Raw genomic sequence first — 26,644 nt, forward strand, 5'->3', positions numbered from 1 at the left:
TCTGCGGAAATCCTTACGTCTGCTATGTTGATTAAAAAAAAAAAAATGATATAAAAATGGCGACCGTCTGTAATACTTACCATACACCTATGCTATCACTTAATGCATTGTTCAAATATTTTGCAGGTCGTCATAATTTATTTTTATACATTTACTGACCACGAGCACGTCCGTCTATTGACTAAAGGGCAAAGGTCAATATCTTAGTGTCATTAGAAGTTATAACGTGTTTACGGATGTGTGATGTGATGTACGTGTTCTTGGCATTCTTAGCTCGCCTGACAGGCAGGAAATCCGTTATCTGTTACATTTTCGAAGATGCAGGGGACTTTTAGCTATAGGTTAGTCTTTGTTCGAAATTATTTTAAAGCCACAATTCGTCAGTGACTTTATGTAGTATATACATAGAGAGGTAATCGCTAGAGCTATACCGAATTTTGGAAAATTGTTTTAGTTAAATTACTGTGGGTTTTGTCATTCATAAGTCTTTTCCCCCCTTTGTCTTTACGACTCCAATGACATCTTTAACATGAACTTTTAATTATTTTGTCGATGACTGTAAATACGTACGTGTATAATGCTACATTTATAAATATTTTAAGCTCCCTTTTGTCATGCCTTTTATTTATTGTTTTAGTCTAGCAATTTAACACATTCTTCCCTGTGTAGTGAAAGGGATAGAGTGCAAAAACAACCTGTTTTGCTTATCCTATCATCACTGTACATAAAGAATTTTCATTGTATTTGTCTTTTTCTTCCCCTTCATATAGTTCTTAAACCAAAGATCTTCACTCGGCGCCATTTAGTGTTAACTGTGGAAACAAGGTGATTGCCTGCCTAATCGTGTCGCACTTGCAACGTGTGTTGTAGCATGTTGTTGGGAAACCCTTTAATTAATCTACTGTCTCCGGTTGACGACTCGTCTTACTAATTATACCGTAGCTTGACGGTCCCGTGCAGTGTATCAGATACAACAGCAGGGCGAAGGGTCATATAAGAAGCCTGGGGAGTAAAGGAGTGTCGGTTGTTTATTTGGTCCGAATGTCGAAGGGAAATGTAAGATTATTGTTTATAACTCCTCTGTGAATTTATATCATATGTAATTGAAAGAAAATATAGGTTTTAAAGAAAACATATTTCTTTTAGTATCTCTAGAAGCAGTTTGATTTTACCCGCAATTTAACGACCCATATTTTGTTTTTAGGTAACCCGCTTCAAAAGGTCAGAATTACAGTGTTTCGATAACGTGATATAACATAATTACTGCAATAACTATTAACATAACACAAAGGTGTCATTTATTAAAGAACTTAGTAAAATAAAAATTTGAGGAATTAAAGAACTTAATAAAAATGAAGATCAATAAAAAGGAATTAAATAACATATTTAAGTGAACTTAAATAATTTGTAGCTATCGCAAGCAGTAGGATTATTCGTGAAGAACTATTTCTAATTTAATTAAGTCATACAGAAGAGCGAGTACTTTTTAACCTAGACTGACATTGTGACTCTGTTTTGTTGACCCAGAAATCCAGTCACTCAGGTGAAAGAGGTAGGAAGAGTTTGAAACTTGGTAACTTGAAAAAAAAAAAAAAATACTGAGCTCAACCTGAACGGGGAATGTAAGAAACATAACAGGAACTACTCATTGCTCTTGTTGCAAGGTGTGGTAACTCTTCTTTCTCCTTATTTTATCCTTTCTTCTACTTTTACGTCATTTTGTGTCTCTGTAAGCTCTTCTCCATTATCTCATTACTTCCTATAATTGTCTTGTTGCACCTTTTCGCTCTGTGACGAGAGAAAGAGTCGCTGCATCACAGTAAAGAGTGACATGTCCTCCTTGATAATGACGACTGTATTATGTCCTACCATGGATGCGTGTAGGTGGATTTCTGTCTGTCTGCCAAGACCAACGCTTATACCCTCTTGCAAAGTTCTCCGCTGTAAGTCTCGGCGAGCCTAAACAAAGAATGTGACTAAACCGGAAGCTTTGTAGTAGCATGCCTCGTTTTAGTAGTCAACTGGAAAAAAAATCATCTGCCAGCAGTCCAGTAATACAAGTTCGTGCTTATACGCTAGCCATGTCCGCGGAGAACTGTACACATCATTGACTCTTTTAAAGCAGAACTTGCTAATAGAAATCTGTCAAAGGCAGAGCATTGCCGAATGCCTTACTTCAAATTACAGTGTTGTAGTTTGCAAGGACAAAAGCACTGATTTTTGTGTCACTTCCTCTAACGCGTATGGTACTCAAAGGTAGAAACGACCAAATAAGCTAATAAACCAACCAAACAGAAAGTTGTCGGCCTTATCTAGGATGACTTAATGTTGCCTTCTAAAGATGACGTGGAGATAAGAAATATAAGAATGCTTCTCATTAACATAGAAGCGAGCACGTGCTGCAAGGGTTAAGGACTTGTTGCTAATACAGTAATGATCAGCCGTCCTGCATTCGGAACTCATTTCGGGAACACGTGTCTTGCTCTGCCCAGACTGTCAGCTTGGGCTATGATGTAGTTTCTAGCTCTCATCAACGTCCATCTTTAACAAAACTGCTGAGACGTCGTCTTGAAGATAAATCGCCAATTCCCAGACTAATTAAAATTAGAATAAAATCAAATTAGGAGACAAAACGACGGGGCAAAGTAACAAGCTCTAATGTAAGATCCTTCAGGTTTATTGTCATACAGCAATGACTGTTTATCCTCCGCCAGTCTGCCCTTCACTCTTCTTCCACGCGCACAAGCCGGTAAGTGTTCTTGTCTACCTTTTAAGGCGGTGTCCTTTTACTCTGACTCGTTCCATTGGCTGTACTGTAACGAGTATCTCATTTCTGTTAGACGATTTTCACTTTACTCTCCTGGTGTCTTTGACCTTTGCCAATCCGGTTGGAGTGCGACAGACGGAACAAAAGCTCTTGTTCAACCTTCTCCGAAACACGAAAGATACAGCGGTAGCTTTATTTTCTGTCAACAACTTGTGTGCCCAGGTTTTCTTTGACGTACCCAAAAAATCTACTTACAAAAATTGTAAGACTATTGCCTTCGTCGACAACAAGCCATATGGTAAGAGACATTTTTTTTTCTCTGTTATTAATGGTGCTTTTGGATGGTTTTGTAATATATGTATGCTAGTCTATATCTCTCTTTCTTCCTGGCTTTACTTTTTAAAGGAATCATATTTTTACTTTTCCCCGTCGTCAATATTACAAACTTTAAAACACTGAGTTTGATGAATTTTTTGATACATTTTCTGCATAAAAATTCATAATGAACACTGGCAAGTAGCCTTAAAACAAGACCACTCACTTTTTTATTTAAAAAGTACTATCTTCCTCAACAGATTCGCGTTTTCTTTTCCCCTCTATCTTTATTAAGTCTCCTTCCGTTATGAAGATATACTACAGTCCCAGTTGACGACCTCCTATGTTAGAAGCCATCTCATTTCTTTCTTTTTCATTTTTTTTTTTTTTCATTTTCGAGAAATATAACCGCTTTTCATCACCTATTTTCCATCACCAGGTGACAAAGTTGAAGAATGTCATTAGTTCGTTCACCTCAACTTGTGGAAAACAAGTGTTGTGTTGTCCCCGATAAATCTCTCCATCCCACCCCATTTCATTACGGATGGAGGATAATTGTCTGTGTGACAGCAATGCGAGTCTGTGAGTGTGCCGAGGATTTAGCGCGTTACCGAGCTTTTCATTAACCTCCGAACCCAGACTTAGGGATGTCGCTAGTAAAGATGCCTGGAGGAAAAAGACTGCAACATGGTACAGTTAGAAAACTGACTATAACAAGCCAGGAGTATAAATGGCAGCCTTGTTTCATATTATCAGGGATTAAGCGGACATTGACAGAAAGGGAGGGACCGAGTGATTATGTTGTCAGATAATTTGTCTGAACTCTGCTCATCTCAGGCGTGTGGCAGATTGCGAGCAAACACTTTTTTTTTTTAGCATAATGTAGAAGAGGAGTTAAGAGTTAACACGTATCCACACTTCTGAAAAAATACCAACGATATACAGAAACTTTTACGTGTTTTACTTTCTTCTACTCTGAAGACGATATGAACGTAGAATTAGGGAAAGGAAAGAAAGAAAGAGAAAGTCGGCCAGCTAATTAGTCAGACAGGCAAAAAATTAGGCAAACAGAATTTTAAATGCCTTTATATCGACAGGCTTTGATCATTTATTCACAAATGTATAATTTTTGTATATGTGTGCATGTCGTTTATTTGAATATACTCAAACATGTCTTACTAATAATTGTTATGGTCTAACTTTCCATGTTGTCTTATGACTCGTTCCCTCTCTTATTTATTACAAGAAGAATTTGCCCACTGTTTCTCCTTCTTTTCTTGGGTTTTACTGTCCGGATGATTCATGTCTGTCTCTGTATCCTATTTGTCAATGTTTTTAGAAACCCTTTCTTCGAGAGAAGTGGGCATTTAAGTACTTATTTCTTTGATGAAAGTGCTCAGCGTTAAGAGCGACTCTTCACAAGTGGACACAAAACTAGTAATGACAACAACATAATAAAATGCCATGTTTACCGGATGTAAGTATTATGCTGCGCATAAAGTTTCCTATCATTGCTGAGAGGATGAAAACTAAACAAATGGAAGGATAATGTTAAACCAAGGTGAGTTGGACTTGGACGCGAGAAGGTGAAGGACACAAAGTTCAGGTGTACCTCAGTGATGTACTTCGTCCTTGCTCTAGTGACTCGTGAAAACAGTCTGTCGGACTGACATGTAAACCAGGAGTGTGCATGCTAGTGTGTTTGTCAATCAGTTATCTTGTTTGTGAAAAGTACCTTGTGGCACTCTTGAAACATTAAAGCAGTTAAACAATTCCTCTCCAAAGAACCAAACAGACAGACGGACAAACATCTCGTAACACTTATCTGTCTGGCGTCTGTTTTTAAGCTTCTGATGGTGAGATGAACCTCCAGTTGAAGACGACTGTTTTCTAGTGGGTTGGAGGGTTCATGTGTGATTACGCATGCGCGGTTGTATTTAGGTGTGTCCGTGCGTGCACTCAAAAGACCCTTGCATGTTTGTTATAGACACATAATCAGGCTACGGGCATCAAGGACTTGTCCAACCAGACCTTTGCACCAGTTTTTACATTCATGTCTGAGTGTGAAGAATGTTCAGTGACGCACGAATACCGTAACGACTCTTGCTTGTCTCACCTTTTCAACATCTAGTCGCATCACGTGGATATTTTGAGATGTTTTCTGTCTGAAGCGTTCACCTGGCTTTGATCAGGTGTATTCACATCACGTATGTCACACAGGTCTTCACAAGAGAATGTTTGTAAAACCTACAACAAAACAATCCGTGGTATGCCGCAAATGGCTGAAGTAGTGAGTTTCTGTTTTTGTTGTGATAACGATCTACTCTTTAAAAATTAAAATAATTAAAATACTGCACCAATCCTTGCTTGAGATTAACAGTTTCTTTGACTACATAGCAGACGTGCAGGACTTGAAGCGAATAAATGTATTCATCACATCTTTCACCGGTGATCATAGACAACATTGTATGTGTTGACACCACGAGGACTAACTGCTGTATAGAGGAACATACTGAAGAATACACAAAACCTAATTTTCATATTAGACATATTGATTGCTAATATATCAGTGCTGTGGCTGTTTTTTCTCGTTTCTCTCGTGGTTTTTACCAGCTCATTTGAGTATCTGAAAATTGAATGTACAGGTGAAAAACTAAAATACTAAGTCAATAAAGCTGTGTTCGGAAGTATACCCACCATCCCTTACACACACACACACACACATACACGAGTGCATATACCCCCGCAAGCGCACGTAGATACGTTCCTCCTGTAATTAGTTGCTTCTTTTATCCTCCCTCGTATTGATTAACGTACATTCGATTTTCTGAGGGAGCCATTATTTTTGAAGGCAAGTCAAATGTCGGCATTGATCAGCTTGGAGTCGTGGTGAGATTTCAAATTCATGGTAAACACACAATCCATCGGTGAGTCGTCTTAGAAGCAAAGTTGAACAGTAGTGAAGTCATTCTCCTGTGGGAGCGTACGTGTATCAAGTGCGTGCTGTAATGGATGTGCGTTTGCTTGTTTTCTAGTCTGCTCGTCTGTGCTTGTGCATGGGAAGATGCACATAAACACAGACACACGCAAGAGTATCGCGCCTACTATTAACGGTTAACCACTTGCAAACCGATTTCTATCGTAAAAAAAGGACAAAGTTTATCGAAGACATTTCTTTTTGCACGGCATCAAAGGTCTTCAACTTATTTCCCTACAAGGCTTTTAAAAACCATTGCCCCACCCGTTCAGCACATTCAAAATGGCAGTAGCTCAGCAGGGTGTCTTTCTCCTTGATTTCTCAAAGAACCTTTCAGTTACATAAAAAAAAGCTTAACGTCTTTTTCACGGAAAATGTTTCTCGTTTTTCTCGTTTTAAGCCTCCGATGCTTTAAATTGATTTAATTTGAACTTCTTTCTAAGACATTTACCCTTGTTAAAACAGGACAATGCGAAGGCAATGTCCCCGCCTAATTACTGTAAGACAATTATTTTGCTACTTAAAAAAATTCCCACCTGGTATATATAAATAGCAGGATAGTCTACTCACTTCCGACTCCCTCGTTCAATGGCACCTACCTACGTTTCTGATAAAAATATATCAGTGATGTGGGGCTCCGATGAAGACTTACAATGACAGCAGTCAATGAAATGGTCTCTGACAGCCTCTTTGACAATTTCTCTGCTGTAGATTCGCCGAACGACGCCAACTATGTCGTAGATTTTCTCACCGACACCAACTCCGGCGCAGACTTTTGGTCGCAGGCTATGATAATGTTACTGAAAGTGTCACCGCCAATAATTTTAATTTTAGGGATGTTCGGAAACATCATGGCCATCATCATTCATCGCCGGTTGAGCCGCCAGTCCGCCATGTCCTTGTACTTCGTGGCGTTGGCCGTGGCAGACATCGGTCTCCTCGTGTTCGGCCTGGTGCAGGTGTGGACGCGGTACGAGTTTGCGTTTGACGTCGAGGACCTGACGGAAGTGACGTGTCGGGTTTACGCGTACGGGCTCTACGTCAGCGGCGCCATGTCGGCCTGGCTGCTGGTCGCCGTGACGCTGCAGCGCGCAGCCTCCGTGGTGGTGCCGCACCGTGTCAACGCCTTGTGCACTCGCGGGGTGTCGCAGACAATCATCGCCGCCATCAGCATCACGCTCATCTCGCTGCACGCTCACATCATCTACGGCAAGTTGTTGCGACCCGAGGCCTTCGTCAACGTGACACTACCGAGGGACTGCTACTTCATAGATCAGCACTACGAGGCCTTCTTCTTCAACGTGTGGTCGTGGTTCGACCTGCTCGTCTTCTCCGTCACTCCCTTCGCTATCCTCCTCTTGTCCAATATCGTCCTCCTCAAAACGGTTGTGATGTCCGTGAGAACTGCCCGCCATCGCCTGGCGGTGGGTGACCCTGGGCAGGTCAACTCTCGTGAAAAGCGAGCCTCGTCTCTGACTGTGACCCTGATAGCCTTGTCCTTCACCTTCTTTCTTTTGACCATGCCCTACTGCGCTTATCTCCTTTCGTATGCTTATGTCATGGAGCTGATCGGTGGGGACAGTGAGAAGGAAAGCTTCCACCAATTTTTACATGTAATCGCTAATCAGCTGTGGTACCTCAACAGCGCCATCAATTTTTACCTGTATTGTTTGACAGGTCACAGGTTTAGAGAAGAGTTCATGAAAATCGTGGTGACTTGCAGGGTGAGACTAACGGATAGTAATGATAAGAGACAGATTCTAACTTCCAAGCAACGTACCTGAGAGTTCTCAGCATCTCACTTTTTGTTAGTCGCAGGGTTATCTATCCAACAATTCTAATGGTGTCTATCTGTCTTTCTTTCTGTCTGCCTGCCTGTCTGTCTGTCTGTCTGTCTGTCTGTCTGTCTGTCTGTCTATGAAAGCTTAAACCCTGTCTGTTTCTTATTTTAACTATCTCCCGGTCAAGGATATATTTATTGCGACAAGTAGTCGAGATGGTAGAGAGCCAGGTGATACAACGTGCAGGCATACGAACAGACTGACCGACCGAACGACTCTATACAAACACTATTGACTAACAAACAGATCGATAGACTAATTAATATATTACTAAAGTGTCGTATTAATGAAAGGAGGTCGCAAATCCCAATAAACGCATCAGTTTGGCAAATGGTCTGCATCAATCTCAGGTTGACAATAGTCCGTATTTAATGGCTTAAAGGTTAAACAGTCTTGTGACAATCTGTTGACATTAGACAGTCTTCTGCTATCTTTGATGAATAATCCAGGCTCTTTTTTTATGTCAATTATTTTTAAATAAACAAACAATCCATTTTTTCCTGCTCTACAAAACTCGCATTTTCGTGATCCCAACTATTACTCATTCAGTAAAAAGAGATTTTATCCAGTTCCACAGCGTCTGAACATCAACAGTTCTCTACTCCCTTCGCTGTCACCTTGTCCAATGTCTTAGAGGTCTGTATCCAGTACCAACAGGTCTGTATCCAGCCGCATCGTGTCATATTAATGTCCGTTACTTTTGAAGTTGATTTTTAATAGATTTCTCATCTCATTATATAGTTTTGTATAACAACATATTATGCACCTGATATCTACTTTGTAAAAGGACTAACCCAGCTGTGCCAAAAAAGCTTTATTTGCTTTTGAACTTGAAAAGCCTGATTTGAGGAAATGTTGTCGTTAACGCGGCAGACATGTTAAACTACAAGATTATTTCCCAAGCAGAATGTATTGACTATTTATTTAGAAAACGGTTATAAGCAACTAGACCTACAACAGGGGTACACGGACTTTTCGCCGACGGACGTTTCGCCGCCTGACGTTTCGGAGCCGGACGTTTTGTCGACTGGACGTTTCGCCGCCGGACGTTTCGGCGCGGGGCACTTCATTTCGGCATTTCACGCGGGACCTTTAGCCGAAGTCAAGTGTGTGACGCCCCTTAGCTCACACATTTCTCTCGCCATTGTATCAATGTATCAGTGAACTCTCTCTCACTATCCCTCCTCATGTGAACCGTTAGCTCACACATTTCTCTCGCCATTGTATCAATGTTTTTTCTCAAAGCTGTTGCGCATAATCTGTGACAATCAAAGTGAACTGTCTGTGAAGTCTGTGTGTAAAATTTGTTTGAAATAAAGAATTATTGTGTAATCTAGTAGTTACTTTCATTCTTTGAGAAGTAAGTAAGCTCTCTCTCTGACATAATGCGGCGAAACGTCCGGCGGCGAAAAGCCAGTCGGCAAAACGTCCGACTCCGAAACGTCCAGCGGCGAAACGTCCAGTCGACAAAACGTCCGGCTCCGAAACGTCCGGCGGAGAAACGTCCGTCGGCAAAACGTCCGCACACGACAACAGGGGGTTTGTGGAAAGAATTATGGCAACATAATGCCCGAAAAAGAATAAGACCTTTAAATTTCAGTCGCTTCAGTCCAATAATTTTGCTTAGTTCTTTCACAACGTGTCACTATTCTGTGTTACACGTGTGTTAACCATATAAGTTGTTTATGGGAGATTTTCAAACTTTTAATCTTTCGTAGAAATTGTTGCAATTTGAACTCCTCAGTATTATTGCTCACTTTCGGTAATTAAGATAACGGTTCTGGTGATAAAAGCGCTAGTCTTCTGCAGCTCTTATCTGTAACAAAGAATCTGATGGTTAATTTCAAATGTCATACCAGAGTTACTTGTGATAATTTCTTCGAAACACGATCTCCATCCTGCTCTTAGACAACGACACGTTGTGTGGAGGTTTCTGTATGCCACGTGATTAGACTCCACAGTCGTTGTCACGGAGATGCTTTGTGGTGCTAGTGTCCTTTACTGGCCACGGAAGGACGAGCCACAATGATTACTTCATTAACAGGTATGAGAAGCTTTGTATTCACAAAGGTAGATGAGATAGTGATTAACTGGAACACGCGAATAAATGGTTTGGAGTTCCAAATTAGAAAAGGATTACTTTGGAATATGAGACAAGTACCTGTGGTTAAAATATTGAAAATAAAATGGCTTTTCACTTGTTACACGAGCACGTACAAGGTTTGGTATTCTAAATGAGCTATTTCTTGTGGATAACCATACACATCAAGTCAACATATAGTTATTGCTATAATAAAGAGACGACACTACAAACCGCAAAAATGAAAGGATTGGGGATCCTAGACAAGAAAGACGAACAGAACTCTGCTGACGTGGACCCGACTGTCGGTCAGTAGACGGACTGACTGGCTGAGAGACAATAGACAGAAAGCTAGAAACATACAGACCGTCACTTTAATTAAAACATGGATCATTTTACGAGAGGAGCAAGCTCTTTGAAATCAGATGAGAGACAAAGAGCAGTACTCGGCAATACGATGAAGCTTGCTTAAAATAGACGGTCGGTTTGGAAGGACGTATGGACGTACAGAGTAGAATAACAACCAAACACAATGAAGAAAAAAAATATTAGCACTAAAGCCGAAAAGGCATTGCTAACGAAATAAAAGTTACGACTCGCACAATTATTAAGATTAACGCGAATGTAAGTCAAAATTGTAATTAATTTCTCCTTCTCAATATCTGAGACATGGAAGGATCGTTCTTCACTTTCTAACTGATCAAGAGCAGTAAGGTCAAACGGACGGTCAGCAGTGGGCATGTGATTTATCAGGGAAGAATAATTTCGCGCAAAATGCGAACAGAGATTTGCTTTGCACTTGCCATGTTATGGACAGGTAAGCCACTTACAGAAAGACAGCATTAATATGTCACCTAATGTGTAAAATGCACTTGACAACGAATAGAATGTCATGACTGTTTTTTTTGGGAGGATGAGTAGTGGTTCAGTACAGTCTATATTTAATTTCACTCAGGTACAGTTTTTTGTAGTCCCGTAGAAATGAAAGTTAACAATCAAGTGTTGGTCTTGTCTATATGTAACTGTCAAAAAATAACCATTTGATCAGTTTAAAGAGCTGTGATTAGCGGCAATTACAGTCAGATGACTTTTTAAAACTTGATATAATGCTGTGAATACACTTAGACTTTAAAAGCTCAGGCGAATTTTCGGAGGAAAAAACTATGTCGTCGTGGTTTTTTGTTTGTTTTCTTTTTTTAATGTTTTTATTTTATTTATTTTATTTATTTATTTTGGTGGGTAGAGCTTCGCTTTGCTCCTACAGGTCTGCTGAAAGAAACATTCACAGTGACCAATAAAAGTTACTGCGGCTCATTTAATGTCTTACTGAGCCTCACAGGTCTTAGACTGAAGTGTGGCGATACTTATAGCAGGGCTCCTTAGGTCACAGCCAGCAGCATGAAGTATGATAGGGGTCAGCAGGTTTGTTTTAACGGTACCGAGTGAAATTTCTTCACTCTTGATTGCCTGTGCTCCTCTCTGTAGGAGACACGTAAAGCATCTCGTCGGGTTTTAAGAGTTTTGTCCATATTTTAAACTTTTTAAAAGAAAGGATCTTGTGGTTTCAAGGCCGATTGAAAGAAAAAACGCAAACTGTACACTATCGTCTGTGAATATGCTGCCATATATATATCCTTAGAAGCTCGAGGTTTGAGTTTAAAATTAAACCTATTACCAACTGTTTACGACTGTTCATAACACACGGAAGCCGCCTACGCACAAAATAGGCAAACTGTTAATTCTTCTTCTAGACCAAAGACGCAGTTATTTATTTTTTATTTATTTATTTTTCTGTCCTGGTAACAAGGTGGAAAAGATCGTATGTCTCTTGCCTGCTTTTTCAGGTTGGTGTCTTGCGCCAGCAGAAATTTCCAGATTGTGTCTGAAATAATTACATTGAATATGTAGACATGAAACTGATTAAAATTTTATATACTAAATAATACATCATAGAGTGTTGAAAAGACACAGGTGGCCAGCAGACTATATTAGGATTATGTTAGTGTACGGTGTCAATGGTAAACCTTCAATGTCATCTCCAGGAAGCGGAAAAATAAGCAATGCACGTTTTGTGTATGTACCCAAAAGCAAACAAAAAGTAAATAATTATTAGTTAAATACGAGCAGATGAAAATGGCACAAAGTACAGGCACCTCATGTGATATTTTTTCGAAACGTTTATGTTGCACAATAATAAATAATCTTGCATGAGTGTTATGTACTATAATTAAGCGTGGATTTACCTGTTTACCTTGCCTACGTCAGAAAAGTACATATGCTTCTGATCGTCTACATAGCTACGCATGCCGGTTTTTAATTTATAAACATAAAGTATGCTAAACAGAGCCCTACACAACCACTAATAATAACGTGGAAACTATCTGTTCATATTGATTATAAACGTAGGACACAAGCTTCTGTGTGTGATGTGGTCACGAAGTCACCTCAAAGTAGTTTGCGTCTCGAAAGTAACAGAAGGGGACATTTAAAGCATCCGTTGGTCACTTTTGCTTTGTACTGCAGACAAAGCCTGACACCACACAGACATGATGATGAACAGTAAATAAAGCAATAAACGTGACAGAAGTTTTTTTTTTTTTTTTACGCCGTGCCAGCAACTTAGGCTATATCACGGGTCATGTGACCGAGCTTTTCAGGAATTATTTCCCACATATTTGATGGACACTCACACGTGATACTATACAAAAAGTCATCAGTATTATTTGCAATAAAAATGTCAATAGCGGTGTTTTATGAGACTACTACAGACTGATAAGCGTAGAACTTACAGCCAGGAGTACCTGTAGAAATGTTGGTTCTTTTGAGAACTGTCAGCTCGCTGTGGTTGAAAACAATTTTTTCATCCAAATTCATAAACGCACATTTAAAGCTTCTTTAATAAATAACTGAACTTCTAGTTGTCTATCTTTAATGCTGTATGTCTGAAAGACGTGTGTGTGTTTGATAGACCTACTGGGGACATCCCGCGTTTGTGCACGGTTCAGACCTCCGAGGTCAAAGGGTCACGAACTCGACAAGTGCTGGTCCGCCTTTCTGCATTAACTTGGCCAAATTTACTAAGTGCAGGAGTTTCTCATTTTTGTGGAATAGCGTGCTCTCGGCATAATGTCCTTACAAGTTTAACTACAGCAAAAGGTCTATCATTGGATTTAAATACTAATCTGGGTAATCTTTTACAGAGCTGAATAATTATGCTGTTGAGACTTGATTAAAGTTCCTTTGATAAACTACTTGAGAATTGCTTTTTCTTGGCCTGGAATGTACCTATGACTGTTAGTGCTTATTGTAGTTGTTTTCTGACACAACACTTGTCTAGCAGCCTCGAGAATCTGTTGTTTGCGACCAGACAGTTGCTTAGGCTTATCGATAGAAGCAGATATGCTCAAAGTAACCGTTACTAATCATACAAGCTCTTTACTGAGCGTTTATGTTACAGGTTCTCTGAGGGGTTTATTTCTCTTACGATAAAAGGCAATTATGCACTTTGGTTTAATATATCTCTTGAGGTGCCTTTTCAAAGTCACCCTATGAAGTATAACAGTAAAAACAATCTTCCCCACTCAACCGATGTAAACCAGCTGAAAGCAAAAAAAAAAAAAAAAAAAAAAAGAATTAAGATCTTTCATTCATCATTTTCTAAAGGAGTTTATTCGAGTACCCAAACAATTAATCGTTTTATCTCCCAGCAGCAGTGAATTTTTTCTTATACATTTCCGTGAAGAGGAAGTAAATTTATAAAAACTTTGTCTAAAAAGAGATTTCCACAGAGAAATAAAATTCGTGACCAATTAAACTCCCTTTCCAGGAATTGTTTATATGTTGTGAAGAAAAGCGGGGTTCCGCGTGTTATTTTTAAACAGTTATTTATAACTGTCAGCTGTCATGAACACAGACTTAAAGAAAGATGTCTGTAGTCGTGAGAGCTACCATGAGGTCACGGTCGTTTATTTTAGGCTAGGGGTGTTCTTAATTACAGAGGATTTGAAAAGACGAAAGAATTTCTCTTTGACTGTAACAAAGAGAGAAAAAACGGAGATAAGAAAGACAGATAGAGGGAGGAAGATAGGTGACAATTGAAAGAAAATAAAAAGAATGAGAAGGAGAAATGGAGATAAAGTGATATATTAATAAATTTATCAAAACAAGTGTGGTATGACCATCTGAAACAATATATAGATATATCACAGCACAACACGCCTGAGAAAACCATGATCACGAAAATTCTTTTTCGTGACATCCTAGACAGTAAGAGCAAATATCGTGACGACAGTTACGTGACCAGAAGAAGTCATTTCCTAAACGCAAATAAACTCAATCCCACACAAGCTGCTATGCACTAGGAAAGAAAATGCTCAACGGTAACTATTGAGGCTTTTAAAGCATGAAAATATTTTCGATCTTTACTTTTTTTTTTTTTGGAACGCTCACCTGCACAAAATTTTCAAAATTGTTTTCAGTTCAGAAAGTTTTTATTATATTTGTTTTGCTGTTATTCTTAACATTCACAAATTGTATTTCAATGTAATATTTCTTCACAGAAAATAGTTCCTAATTTCTAAAGCTTATTCAAACACCATTGTACTCGTGTATTCAGAGTTGAAGAAAAAAGACGCTAATGGACTTTCCTCCAATTTAAGATAAATATTGTAAGTTTTTTAAAATTTCGTTCTTGGTACTTATAAATGACATGTCGACTTAGTTCAGACTTTTTTTAATGCAGATGTTGCTGTGTCTGTAAGACTCTTATTTGTACATTTGTTTGATATTCAAATATAACATTATAAACATTCTTTCAGAACGCTTAAAACAGTATGCGAGTTAGCAAGTTTGTGTAATTAGGTGAAATGCGTGTTGATCTGTATGTTCATGTTCAAAGCTCTATGTGTGTTACACAATTTTCATTAAAAATAGTACAACATCCAACTCTTATTACTAAAAGACAAATATTTCTTAAGCAGACTTGATTTTCTACGAATTCATTTGATTTCCAAAGACAGTGATTTGAATGCAGGCTTATGTTGCAACTTCCCTTACAATAAAAAACAATATATACCACATATAAACACTAGAAACTAAAGCACATCCTTCAAATCACAGAGAAATTTAAAATTAAGACAAATTAAGACAAATCTATAGCTGACTGATACTGTCTCTCGTGTTGCTTTTTCATGAGTCACCCTTTGAACTATAACAGGGAAGACAATCCGCTGAAAGCAAAAAAAGAAGGTCCAGGTTTCTCGTTTCATTCATCATTTTCTAACGGAATTTATTTCTCAATACCCAAACAATCAATTGTTTTAATACTTAAACTTGAAGCCGAAGTGAATTCATGGAAAACTGTTCTAAAAAGGGATTTCCGTAAGGGATAAAAGTCTTCATCAGTTATCCCCCTTTTAGAAATTGTCTCGATGTTGAAGAGACGAGGAGTGCGCGTGTTATTTTTAACCAGTTATTTATGACTGTCAGCTGTCCTGAGCACAGACATAACAATCATAGAAGTTTGTGATCGTGAGAGTGAAAATGAGGTCACGATGGTTTATTTTTGCCGAGGGTTGGTTTTAATGACAGATGATTTGAAAAGACGAAAATAATTTCTCTTTAAGACTAATTAAGTGTCACGTGTCAGACTTTTTTCGGTTCCTGTGTGTCTCATTGCGAAACGGAAGCACACACACACACACACAAAAATAAATAAATAAAAAAAATGAAAGGCATAGCAGTTGACCTCATTTTCAAAGGGTTTTTTTTTCCGGTTTGAGGGAAGGTCGCGACTTTTTTTTTTTTTTTTGTGCTCACTCTCGTGGCGCTTGACGTCACTCCAGATTTACGTCATGCGTCGTCTGCTGCGATACGAATCAGGCGAGGTGATTGCAGCCAGCTCGTTTTAGTCTACTTACCTCTGGCTCTAAAGAAGATGTAAGAAGAAAAGCCTCATGTGAGTTGGATGATGTAGCTTGTATGCAGAAAAAATATGCAGAAGGGGAATAACAGACGTCTGCCCCGGACAGGTTCAAGGCCAGTCGTTGCTCTCATGGCCCAGTGAGTAGTTGTGGGCGTTTCTCTGTCACGACAGACGCAAACACGACAGCCTGACATGCCGTTAAGTTCATACATCATTCTTGATTAAAACAAAACTACCATTACCGTGAAAAACAAATTTTTCACTCATTTTTTCGTACCTGTGACAGGAATCGCAGTTAATTTTCCCCTACATTAGGTGTTGTCTCAAGAGTTCCGGGAAGTAGCTTCAGCAGACGACAGTTTATTTTTAGGGTGCTTCGCGGAGCACTAGGATAGCCTCGTTGGTTGTCAGAGGATAATGTGCGCGACGTGACAGATGAATTGGAAATATATCACGCACTTGAATGAGATGACTAAAACTACAAAATATTGAAAAAAATTAATAATGTTATCAGCTGAGCAATATGCATTTGTCACTGAGTATAAAGTCTACATGCACTCCTGCGCATAAAAGGAAAAGTTTGTTGACCGAAGTAAATGTTTATTCCTGACAAAAAGTGAGTATAAAACAAACAATAATAACCACTTGATCATTTTGGAATGTAATTACAGCCAGCAGATATTATTTTTACTGGAAGTAATGCTTCTGATATTCCCATAACTCTCCTTACCATTTTAGGTCCTTTCCGGTTAATCATTGACTAGAATAGGTGAGTTGAAGGTAAGTCAGAATATTCTAGATATGATGAAATAATCAGGATGCGGATTGAAAGGGAAGTAAACAAAAATTGCTGTGGATAATAACCTGTTCTTTTTTTCGTGCAAGGACACTAACTGGATTGCATTTATTCTTGCGGTGTCGACTTAGGAAATTTGTGTACTATGTATATATTCCTGTCCACGAACTTGAGGACAGAAGGCACAAACCTGATGAGCAAAAACCTTTTAATATTAAATGTTAAATATAACAAGTCGGATTAATTAATTGTACAACTATATCCATGGCAGGTCACGCTATTTCGGTATTAGCTCGACATTTAGTGATAAGCAAGAAACGCAACCCCGCGGGATTCACCTGTAAGCTGCTTTCATGGTTACTTCCCTTTTCACCCCACCGACTTGGTTTCAAATCAACCCATCAATTTTTTAAATACATAAACACCTTCCAGGCACAGAATAAGCAGTTTAATTTAACAATAACGTTCGTGTTAGGAACGATCCTTTTGAATGGGGCATTTTAATATGATTTTTACATTTACATCATTTTGTGTGGCTCTTATGAAAGTACACCCATGAACATTTTGAGTAGATTTAAGCATCACAATATCATTAATAGTGTTGATGAAGATAAGTGCTTAGAGCAATGCATTATTTCTATACTAATAGGACACAAAACACTAATAGGGACTCTTTTCCCATTCACCAGATAAACACTGCAACTATCACCTGGGTTCGTGGAAAACGGCCTATTTATCCTTGAGGTCATGCGTGTCGCCTGACTAATTAGAAAACGCCTTATTAGCATAATAATGCATTAAGCTCTCGCAATGACGTCAAAAGTACGAACTGAGGTCAAATCGCGCGTGCTTTGCTAAAAATAAACATAATTAACTATTCACGACACTTTTTTGGTAACAAACAAATAACAGTGCTGTCAACTTTGAGTTAATTTCATCTTTGATCTGGTTAGTCTGGTTGAAAAAATAGCAAAGAATACAGAATGTGTGTGAAGGAGTCAGAGAACAAAGTGCGTTTATCCTCTGCTTGCGTATTTTTTACGTGTTTTGATTTACTTGACTACATATGCATGTGAAAAAGCTGGAAAAAAGGAAAGGATAAGTGATAAAAATATAAGCTTATTTCTGTGTGTGTGTGTGTGTGTTTCCATATATTAGCTGTGACACCTCCAATGAGTGTGTGCGTGTGAGTGAGAGATGCTGTATATAAAGATAGGAATGTATGTTAACATGTATAGATCTGTTTTTAATGTCTCAATAGTCTTTAGATGGTGACATAAAAAATAAAAAATAAAGATAAAGACTATTTTAAAAATAAGACTATTTGTCATAGTTTTCTTTTAACATAAATACAAAAAAAACTTAGATTGCAACAAGAGGTTGCTGCTCCTGGAAGGGCAAGAAGATGACGAGGGTGGGGGAATGCGAGTGATGTTACTACACATTCGTTAAAGGCTGAGTTGATAATGTAAATTTAATTTTGAAATAACGACGAAAGCAAAGTTTTAAAGAAAAATTTCCTTAAAAGGTGATATCAAACTCATTCCTCTGTATCACTGACGTCAGCGTCCTTCCTTGTACAAGACCACGTGACCAGTGACGTTTCTGTGGCCAGGAGCAGAGCGAGGCCTCTACCAGAAACATAAGCCGGCGAACCGTTCATGCGCAACGACAGTTTTGAGAGCGACTTGCTTCAAGGACAGCTTCGCACTTTCCGCGGCTACAGTGCGTGAAGGATTTCTTCTTTCTATATCCAGTGGACTTTTTTTGCGAAAAGACCGGGACAAGGATTTAACTTCTTTAATCCAAAAAGAGAGTTTAGACAAAGTTTGTGTTGTGGTCGCTGTTGTTACTTCGACGACGCATTTCTATGGACAGAAAGTTTCGTTGGTTGAAGCCTTCAACAGGACAATACTCTGCTATGAACAGCAGTGCGTAAGTCTTTTTCATGACACTTTGTGCATGTTCCAATTTTATTTTTCAAACGTATTACATGTCTTAAGAACTAAATATTCATGTTCACGTAACTTGTTAACAGCTGGTGATAAGGCAAATGTACTGTCGTTGACTAAGTCTGAATGCTGAAGTTGTTGAAAAGTATGCATGAAAAAAAAAGATTAAAATATAAATATTTGGGGCCTGGTAGAATTCAAACTGACAGTGATGCAAATACAAATAAAAAATGTCCCGCATGAGCACTTGTGGAAAAAATCAGCATTGAAGGTAAAAAAAAAGAAATGTCAGTGAGTATTGCAATATTATTGTCTGGAAGTGACATTTCCTTTTACTGCTCCAGCATTTATTTCCAGGTATATAGACTCACACCTTATAATCTGTTTTTACTTTCCTTTATTTTCAAGCGCCCTTTAACCTGTTTTTGCCGTCTTAAGAGTATATCCTACCTCTTCTGTCATCGTTCTGCACGTATTTATAGGGCAGTAAACACAGGTATCTATTTATACAGGTCTCTTAATATGAACTACTACCCTAGATTAGCTGTTTTGCTGAACAGATGAAAGACTGAGTTACTCTGAAAACACCAGATATTCGCATGCGATTGAAAACTATTGCTATTGAGCAACAATCGCAGTCACACCGAGTGAACTGCTTACAAACGCTGTACCAGTATTTCTCGACAGTAACAGACAATGCCAGTCACCTGTTTACTTGATTTAAAAAAAAAAGAAAAATGTTCAGTACGGATGGGAGGGAGAAAGGGATGGCTGTGCTGCAGTGGTAAACACTTTTTTTTCTGCCAAAGATTTCCTCCCCTCTACCATGCACACATGACAAACCCAGTCACGATGGAACAGTTTAAATGGAAAATACATGGGTGCTTTGACAGTTTCTTTATCAGCCGTGAAAAGCTCTTTATGAGGTGCGGCTGTGCTGCAGTGGTAAACAAATCTCTCATTTTAATCTGCTGCTTGTTGTTTCTTTCTTATACTCTAGCTTACACAACCTCTGCTGAGGTTGTTTATTATCTTTGCTGTGCTTTTTTTTTGAAAATCATTCGATGACAGATGACGATTTTTTTTTCTGTAGGTATAATAGTTGTTGATAAGCGAGCTTAAATAGTGTTGCACTTGCACTTGAGACCCAACGGTTGTGGATAACTCTACACTCTACCTGTGTCTGCTCACCCTCCTTTTCCCTTATCCACTTGTAGGTTTAGATGCTTAGCCCCTTAAACATGTTTCGCGGTGAAGGGGAAGTTCAGAGACAAATTTGAAATTTGAATGTAAGGCTATATCGTCCTCATTACTTTGGTAATAAGCGAGTATTTCACAGTGCGGCCTCTCCACCTTGCTCGCTCCTCGTATCCTAGACCCTGGCTGTCTCAGTACCTGTACATCTGATTTTTTTGCAATTACATAACTCTCATTACATTTTGCAGTCACATCTCTCATTACATTAAATTATGTAATTTTCCTTAAGATCGATCAAATAGGCCCATTAGGGAAGGAACCTATCGTTACTAATCAGTCATCCATTAAGTCCCCTAGGGCCTGTCGATCTGCAAGAAGGCAGGTGAATAGATGCAACGGCTGACAAGGTATGCCTCAAGGGTCTTTTTTAAGCAGCGGTTAGCAGGTCTTGCATGCCACTGTCACCAATCACACTGTCCTTTATTTTTTTTTTAAAAAAAGCTTGTCAGTGCCAATCTGCGCGCTGCGGTGCATGTCGCATACAAACAAGCATAACACCTTGATATTTCCTATGCATAACAACAATGTTTACACTGTGGCAGGCCACAAGCACTTTTCTTAAGCAGCGGTAAGCAGGTCACCAGATATACTTTCTTATACAAGAAAAACACAGTGTGGTAGTTCTTATGTGTGAAGTCTGTAACAAAAATGTTTACCGAGTATCTTGCGTACAGAAATAATAAGCCTGTCATACCTATTAAAAAGAGAGTGCGCGTGAAAGAGAGAGGTAGACAGAAAACAAAAATCGGGGTTTTGGTTTACTTCGGGCAGGTTGTCCTATGGTCAGGGACAGCAACTGATAGGGCTTGACACGGAAATACATACCTGCGAGCATATGTAGGTGTGAAGGTCAGGTGGAGAGATCAACACATGGCAGTGTTCTGAAAGTAAAAAACATCTATTGTACCGAGCAAACATTCGAAACCCAGTCACGGACTGTTTACAAAACCTAAAATGACTGCATTCACAGCCCCTTTATCAGCCAATATAAAATTGCATTTTGCGTGTACAATCGGGCGCGCACGCACGCGCACATACACACAGTGAGGTGTTTCAATGTTGGTGACCTCTCAGACTACCCATCCCAAGGTCAGATGCTGATACCTGAAGCTTTACCTGAAGCACACCTTGACAGGGCCGGCGCGCCTTACCTGAAGTTTGCTTGGCTTGACAGTGTTCTCTCGCCTTGTTACTCCTTTTCCCTCCGTCTCTGATTACACGGTCATGTTCTGGGTGTCCAGCTGTACAAACACATGGAACAGTTGAGACAGAACAAAGACGCATTAGTGTCTATATTATGTGTTTATTTTATTCTTTTACTCTGCCTGTGTAGCTTTCGTCTTGTTCACTCTTTCTTGTAAGAGTACTCCCCTCTCCCTGTTCCCCTGGTATTCCCCAGCCCCTCCACCTTTCTGTTAATTGTCCTCTATTTTAAACAATCATCGCGTCGTTTTAGTGTCATTACTGTAATGTTTTAGTTTTTAATTAAGTTCATTAGCTGATGTAGCCAATAATTTGAAACTGATTTGTGATTTCTAACCACTGTAGCCTGGTTTAGTTTAGCCTATTCATTTGTTTTTGTTTTTTTTTTGTTTTTGTTTTTGTTTTTTGTTTTTTTGAATTGTTGTCTTAACTGGGAGAAGAGGATAACCAAGAAGAGCACCGTTGTCTTAGACTAGGGCCTCCCCGGTTAGATACTCATGTTGCGCTACTCATCGAACTTCTCGTCGTCGACATAGCTATGTGCAATGGGTACCTGACGCTACGGGCAATGGGTACCTGACGCTATGGGTAATAGGTACCTAACTCTATTGGGCAATGGGTACCTGACACCACAAGGGGTTGAAGAAGAATAGTCAGTAAGGGAGAGGAGATGGGCATGGCCTCCGGGGAGTAGTAGAACACCTTACTCCTCAACAACCGAAAAAAAACAAAGTTAAGCGACGATCTTAATTTTTTTTTTATCTAGCTATCTTTGTTAGTCGCACAATAGTGAATGACCCCAGTTTGACACAGTAATGAAAGGTCTTCGCACTGTTAGGTCGAGTTTAGCCCCATCCCCCTTATAAAGGTCCCCTATGTTGTGTGTGATGATCATGGTCCTGTATATATCCTTTATATCTCATGTCAGCTGTTAGCAGCGCTGTGTAATATGTGGTTGTTGTGCTTACTGTTAACATGCTGTGCGATGTGATTGTTAGCTGCTAGTAGCTCTGTGTAGTATGTGCTTGTTGTGCTGTACTGTTAACATGTTGCACGGTGTGATGTATAGCATTTCATGGTGTTACCATTTGATATATTCACTGACGCAATGTCGTGTAACAAGAAACTTAATAAGAACGAGCAATGAGGATTACAGACCACCCTCGATGTAAAGAGTCTTATAACCTTTTAGCTTTTTGGTGAAGTGGCTCAATGAGTCTAGGGAAAGGTATATCGAGGGAGGAGTGTTTTTCTTCCCTTCCGCCACTATTACCTCCCTTGCTAAACCAGGTTTTCGTTTGACCTGAGCAGTTGTAGTATTGGTGCTGCCATGGAAGTGTATGTGTACAGACCCAACAGTCGCGTGCACTAACCAACAGGGTACAATGCATACCTTCTACATTGCGCGAAAAAAAAAAATGGAGACCAGAAGTGACCTCATTAACCGCTCTTCCCAGAAACCACTGCTCTTGCGTTCTTTGTGTCACAAAAAGTGAAGCGTGTTCTTGTTCAAAGGTGTTGTTTATCACTGATGTTCTGGATGAAGACTTCTGCCACGTATAGACCTGGACAGACCTGGCATACAAAAGATTAAATAAGGAATTTGACCATCAGAAAGGTTCGGACTGCACCAGTCTGTGTTGCAGCTATTTACAAACAAATATTTCACGCAGCAAATACATTTCGGAATAATGTTACTAACTGGAGTCCTGCGAACACTCTGTCTTCTGTCTTTTTTTCGTGACACAGTTCTGACACATTTTTATCTAGGTCTAGAATAACTCCCGCAAAGTCGTCGAAGCAGCTTGAAGTAGAGTAGAATATAATTTTCTTTTGATATAACATTGATTTGCACGCCCGTGCCATGCGACTGATTGCATGCAAGTTTGTAAGCGACTGTTCCATGGACTGGCGAGTATGGCGAGCTGATGGCTACAATAACTTCGCAACTTAGCGAGCTACAGAATCCCAATAATGTCATTTCACGAAGCGGTAAATTAATATCAAAATTACTTAATTATGTAGATATTCATGTTTTCTTATAAAGTTTGTAGAGTGTAAATGAACTTTCTCTTAATATGGTTCAGCAAGAGAAACCTATTTCCTATTGTTTTGGGTCTTTTTTCCCACAGATGGAGAAGTCGCTCATGTAATATCTTTTAAAGGTTGTTGGATAGTGAAGACTTGATTATTTCAGTGTGTAGCAAAGTTGTCTCAAGTATTCATAGTGAACAGGAGGTACACAACTAGCAAAACAGAACAGAAACTTGTTGTTACGTGAGCTCTGTGTACCACGAAGCCCAGATACTCGTGACATGAGCTTTGTATATCACTAAACTGACACATTGTCATGCAGTCGAGTTTCTCTGTGCTGTCTTATTTCAAAGCAAACAATCCAGATCCAACCCCGGCATTTCCTTTGTTATCACTATGGCCTTTGTACTCCCTTTCCTTTTGCATACGGGAATTTTTTTTTAAACCTCTGCAGTATTGTTAGAAAGAAAAGATTTAATTTTTAATGTTATTTAGGAATCAGGTTTTATACTTTTGTGGAATTGCAAGATGTAATCAGGTTTCTTTTTTTTTTAACAACTTTTTTTTTATCCTACAATAAATACTTGACATCGAGGCCTGCTTTGAATAACACATACCCGAAGGCTTCACAGATAATAATAGGTGATGTATGCTACTGGTTGCGAAATGTATAATTTATATTCAAGATGCAATCTGATGTGCACCACACAGATGGACTTGCTAACCTTACCGATACTCATGAGAGACTTTAAGATGCTACTACATGGGCCTGTTGAACATAATAGTTAAGGCAACATATTTAATACAGCTGCAATTAGCGCAACAAGTTTCTTACATATATCTTCTCTTTTATATTGCCTACGTTGATGAGTCTTTAAAAACAAACCAACTAATTAGCCTTACAAAATTCGTTAGCAGGATTACATTACAGTGTACAAGGTTCTCAGTTTAATTTTTGCTCTGATCACCTTGTCGAATTTACTCTTCTACGTGTAGACTAACATTAGGTACATGCGAATTTCTATCATTCGAAAACTTTCTTCTCTTCTTCTGTCGCGCATGGTCAAATTTCTCTCTCGTGCGTACATGCGTGTGTGTAAGAGAGAGAGAGAGAGAATGTTGTGGAAGAGTGAGTTCGTGTCCCCCATCCCCTCCTACAAACTTGAAATAGCTGCACAGATACAGATCGTTATTATTATTTCTACCTTTCTTTTGACCAGTACAAAGGGAAAATTAAAAAATGCATCATGGCCCTTCGTTGAGGACAGACGAAGAGTAAACTGAATGTCTGTCCACTCCTTCACACTAGTCCCTTAGCTTTTCTTTTGCTTGCCGCGGCGTCGACCGCCTTCGGGGAAAGCTTGGAGGACCTTGGAGGATATTCCTGGAGAATGTTCGGGTCCGTCATCAACAGAAGATTGTAAAGTTCTCTGCAGTACTCCGTCCATCGGTTTAGGACAGCTTTTTTTTATCAGAGAACAGGCAACCGTCGCTGTCCTCGAACACGGACGTGTGCTGCTGACCCTTATTGGTGATGGTCTTCAGCAGGCGGAAGGTCTTGCGGTTGTCTCCCCACGCCATCCTCTCATCGACCTCACCGCATCTGTTCTCGATCTAGGTTTTTCTGGTGGTCCTCATGCCCTTCCATATCTCGTGGTTGACTTTCCTATGACCAGTGTTTGCCTCATGGTTTTTCACTGTGTTACTCTTTAGGGCCCGTCGTCGGTCGCAAAGGTCGACAGCTTTCTGTGTGACACAAGGCTGTTACCTTGCCCCGGGGATCCGAGAACTTTTATTTTTGATGGGGTCATAATATTTGACTCGAGAAAACATTCCCATCGCAGTTGATAAGGTTCATGGTAGCGAATTTCCACCAGCCTTGCGTCTGATAGAGTTCAGCCACGTTGGTTTAAACACACAAGCTTCTAATTGTTATTCTGTTTACGCACAGTTTTTAAAACTGGCCCCTTCAATAAGCCTAAAAATATTCTGTCAAAAATGGGGGTGGGTTTTTTTTTTTTTTTTTTTTTGAAAGAGCTTGCTGTATAAAACCAGTCAAGAAGTTCTGCCTAACGACAGTGCACACGGATGTATCGTGTGTCGGTGATCAGCAGTCTGATTTCTTTGCACCGAGTGATTTTTGGTAGGAGGGGCGAGAAAAAAAAAACACGTGTGATACGTGCATAATGACAGAGAGTGCATGCACTGCTTCAAAAAAAAAAAAAAAGAAATCTTAGACTAACACAACCTGTCTTTTTTTGTAAACACGTTTCTTTTTGAAATCTGCTTGCGCCAGGCAGACTATAAAAATTATGTTCCGGATGTTTTCAGTAAAGTAACCGGTGTATGGGGAACGACGATGGGATAGCCGGATCTTTTTTAAATTTTTTTACCCTCTTATCCAAAAAAAAATTCTGCGTTTGTTAAGCGTTTCATTGACTTCAACCATGTCTTTTTCGATGATGAAATTTCACATCACATGCCATAACCCCTCTTGCCAGATTCTGATGCGGCTCTGTGTTGCTTTCAACATGACTTTGCTCGAGTGGCTGGTAAGTCTTGTTGTTTTGAAGTTCTGGCACTGTTTAGTGATCCCTTTTTTGAAAGAGTTTAACTAGTGACTGCGATCATTCTTTGGGCCATTCTTTGCGTTCTCAGACTCTTTGGCACAGGACAGTCAGGGTCTTTATAATTCCTTCCCCACCCTGCTTGAGCAGCTCAGATGGTACATTATTAACGCCTGGAGACTTTCCTTCCTTCAGACAGTGTAGAGTTCTTTTGACCTTTTTCTATAGGACAGGTAGGTCTTCATGTTCACTGTTTCTACCCTGGTTATCTTCGCGTCTGTCTTCAGCTGGAAGTTGTGCAGGTCCTTGGAATATTCAGTCCTTCGGTTAAGTACAGCCCAACACTCCCATCTTCATTAGTTATATTGTCTTTAGCTCTTTCTAGAATATTCTAGATATCTGAATTTTTAAAAATCTGTCAACAGGTGCAGCGCGGCCACCCTCGCAGTTCTGACTCGTTAACTTCTCGTAGCCCTTCTGTGACAATGTCACTCCGTGTCATTCCATCCTTATGGCAATACAAAATACTTATTTTTAAAACTTGAGTGAAGACCATCCCTCCTACCTTTGTGATAAAGCCTAGAAACATTATCAAAACTCAAAGAAAAGCTCAAAACACTGACATCAGGAAAGTACATTCGAATTGTCGAGGCTGCAGCCAACTGGAACCTTGAGCTAATTCTACACACCTGTGGATACTACACTCAAGCGAGTCCCAGTCACGGACGACAGAAACTTTTTAATCGCAAAACATTACAGCTTTGACACTTCCTTTATCAGTGAGGCTCGAAAGGTTTGATGTGAGCGAGAGTGACTTCTTTGGAGTAAACAAACACGATTAAGACAGCCTGTGCTGACAGTCAGACGACATCATATTTTTGAGTATTTAAAAGTTTTTTTTGCAAGACTTTTTCGGTGAAAAATACACTGTT

At 39.4% G+C, this 26,644-nt stretch overlaps 1 protein-coding gene across 1 annotated transcript; it reads left to right on the forward strand.

The window, feature by feature from the left end:
* Positions 1 to 6,610: 6,610 nt before the first annotated feature.
* On the forward strand, positions 6,611 to 7,918 carry LOC112557024 (probable G-protein coupled receptor 139). The gene has a single exon (XM_025226587.1). The coding sequence runs from the start codon at positions 6,713 to 6,715 to the stop codon at positions 7,841 to 7,843; it is 1,131 nt and encodes a 376-aa protein (XP_025082372.1). The 5' UTR covers positions 6,611 to 6,712; the 3' UTR covers positions 7,844 to 7,918.
* The last annotated feature ends 18,726 nt before the right edge of the window (positions 7,919 to 26,644 follow it).

This window comes from Pomacea canaliculata, linkage group LG2, assembly GCF_003073045.1.
Source record: "Pomacea canaliculata isolate SZHN2017 linkage group LG2, ASM307304v1, whole genome shotgun sequence".
NCBI classification, from domain to species: domain Eukaryota; kingdom Metazoa; phylum Mollusca; class Gastropoda; order Architaenioglossa; family Ampullariidae; genus Pomacea; species Pomacea canaliculata.

What these genes read in the sequence shown, in the direction of transcription:
- LOC112557024 (XM_025226587.1), top strand. Translation starts at nt 6,713, where the DNA reads ATGACAGCAGTCAATGAAATGGTCTCTGACAGCCTCTTTGACAATTTC.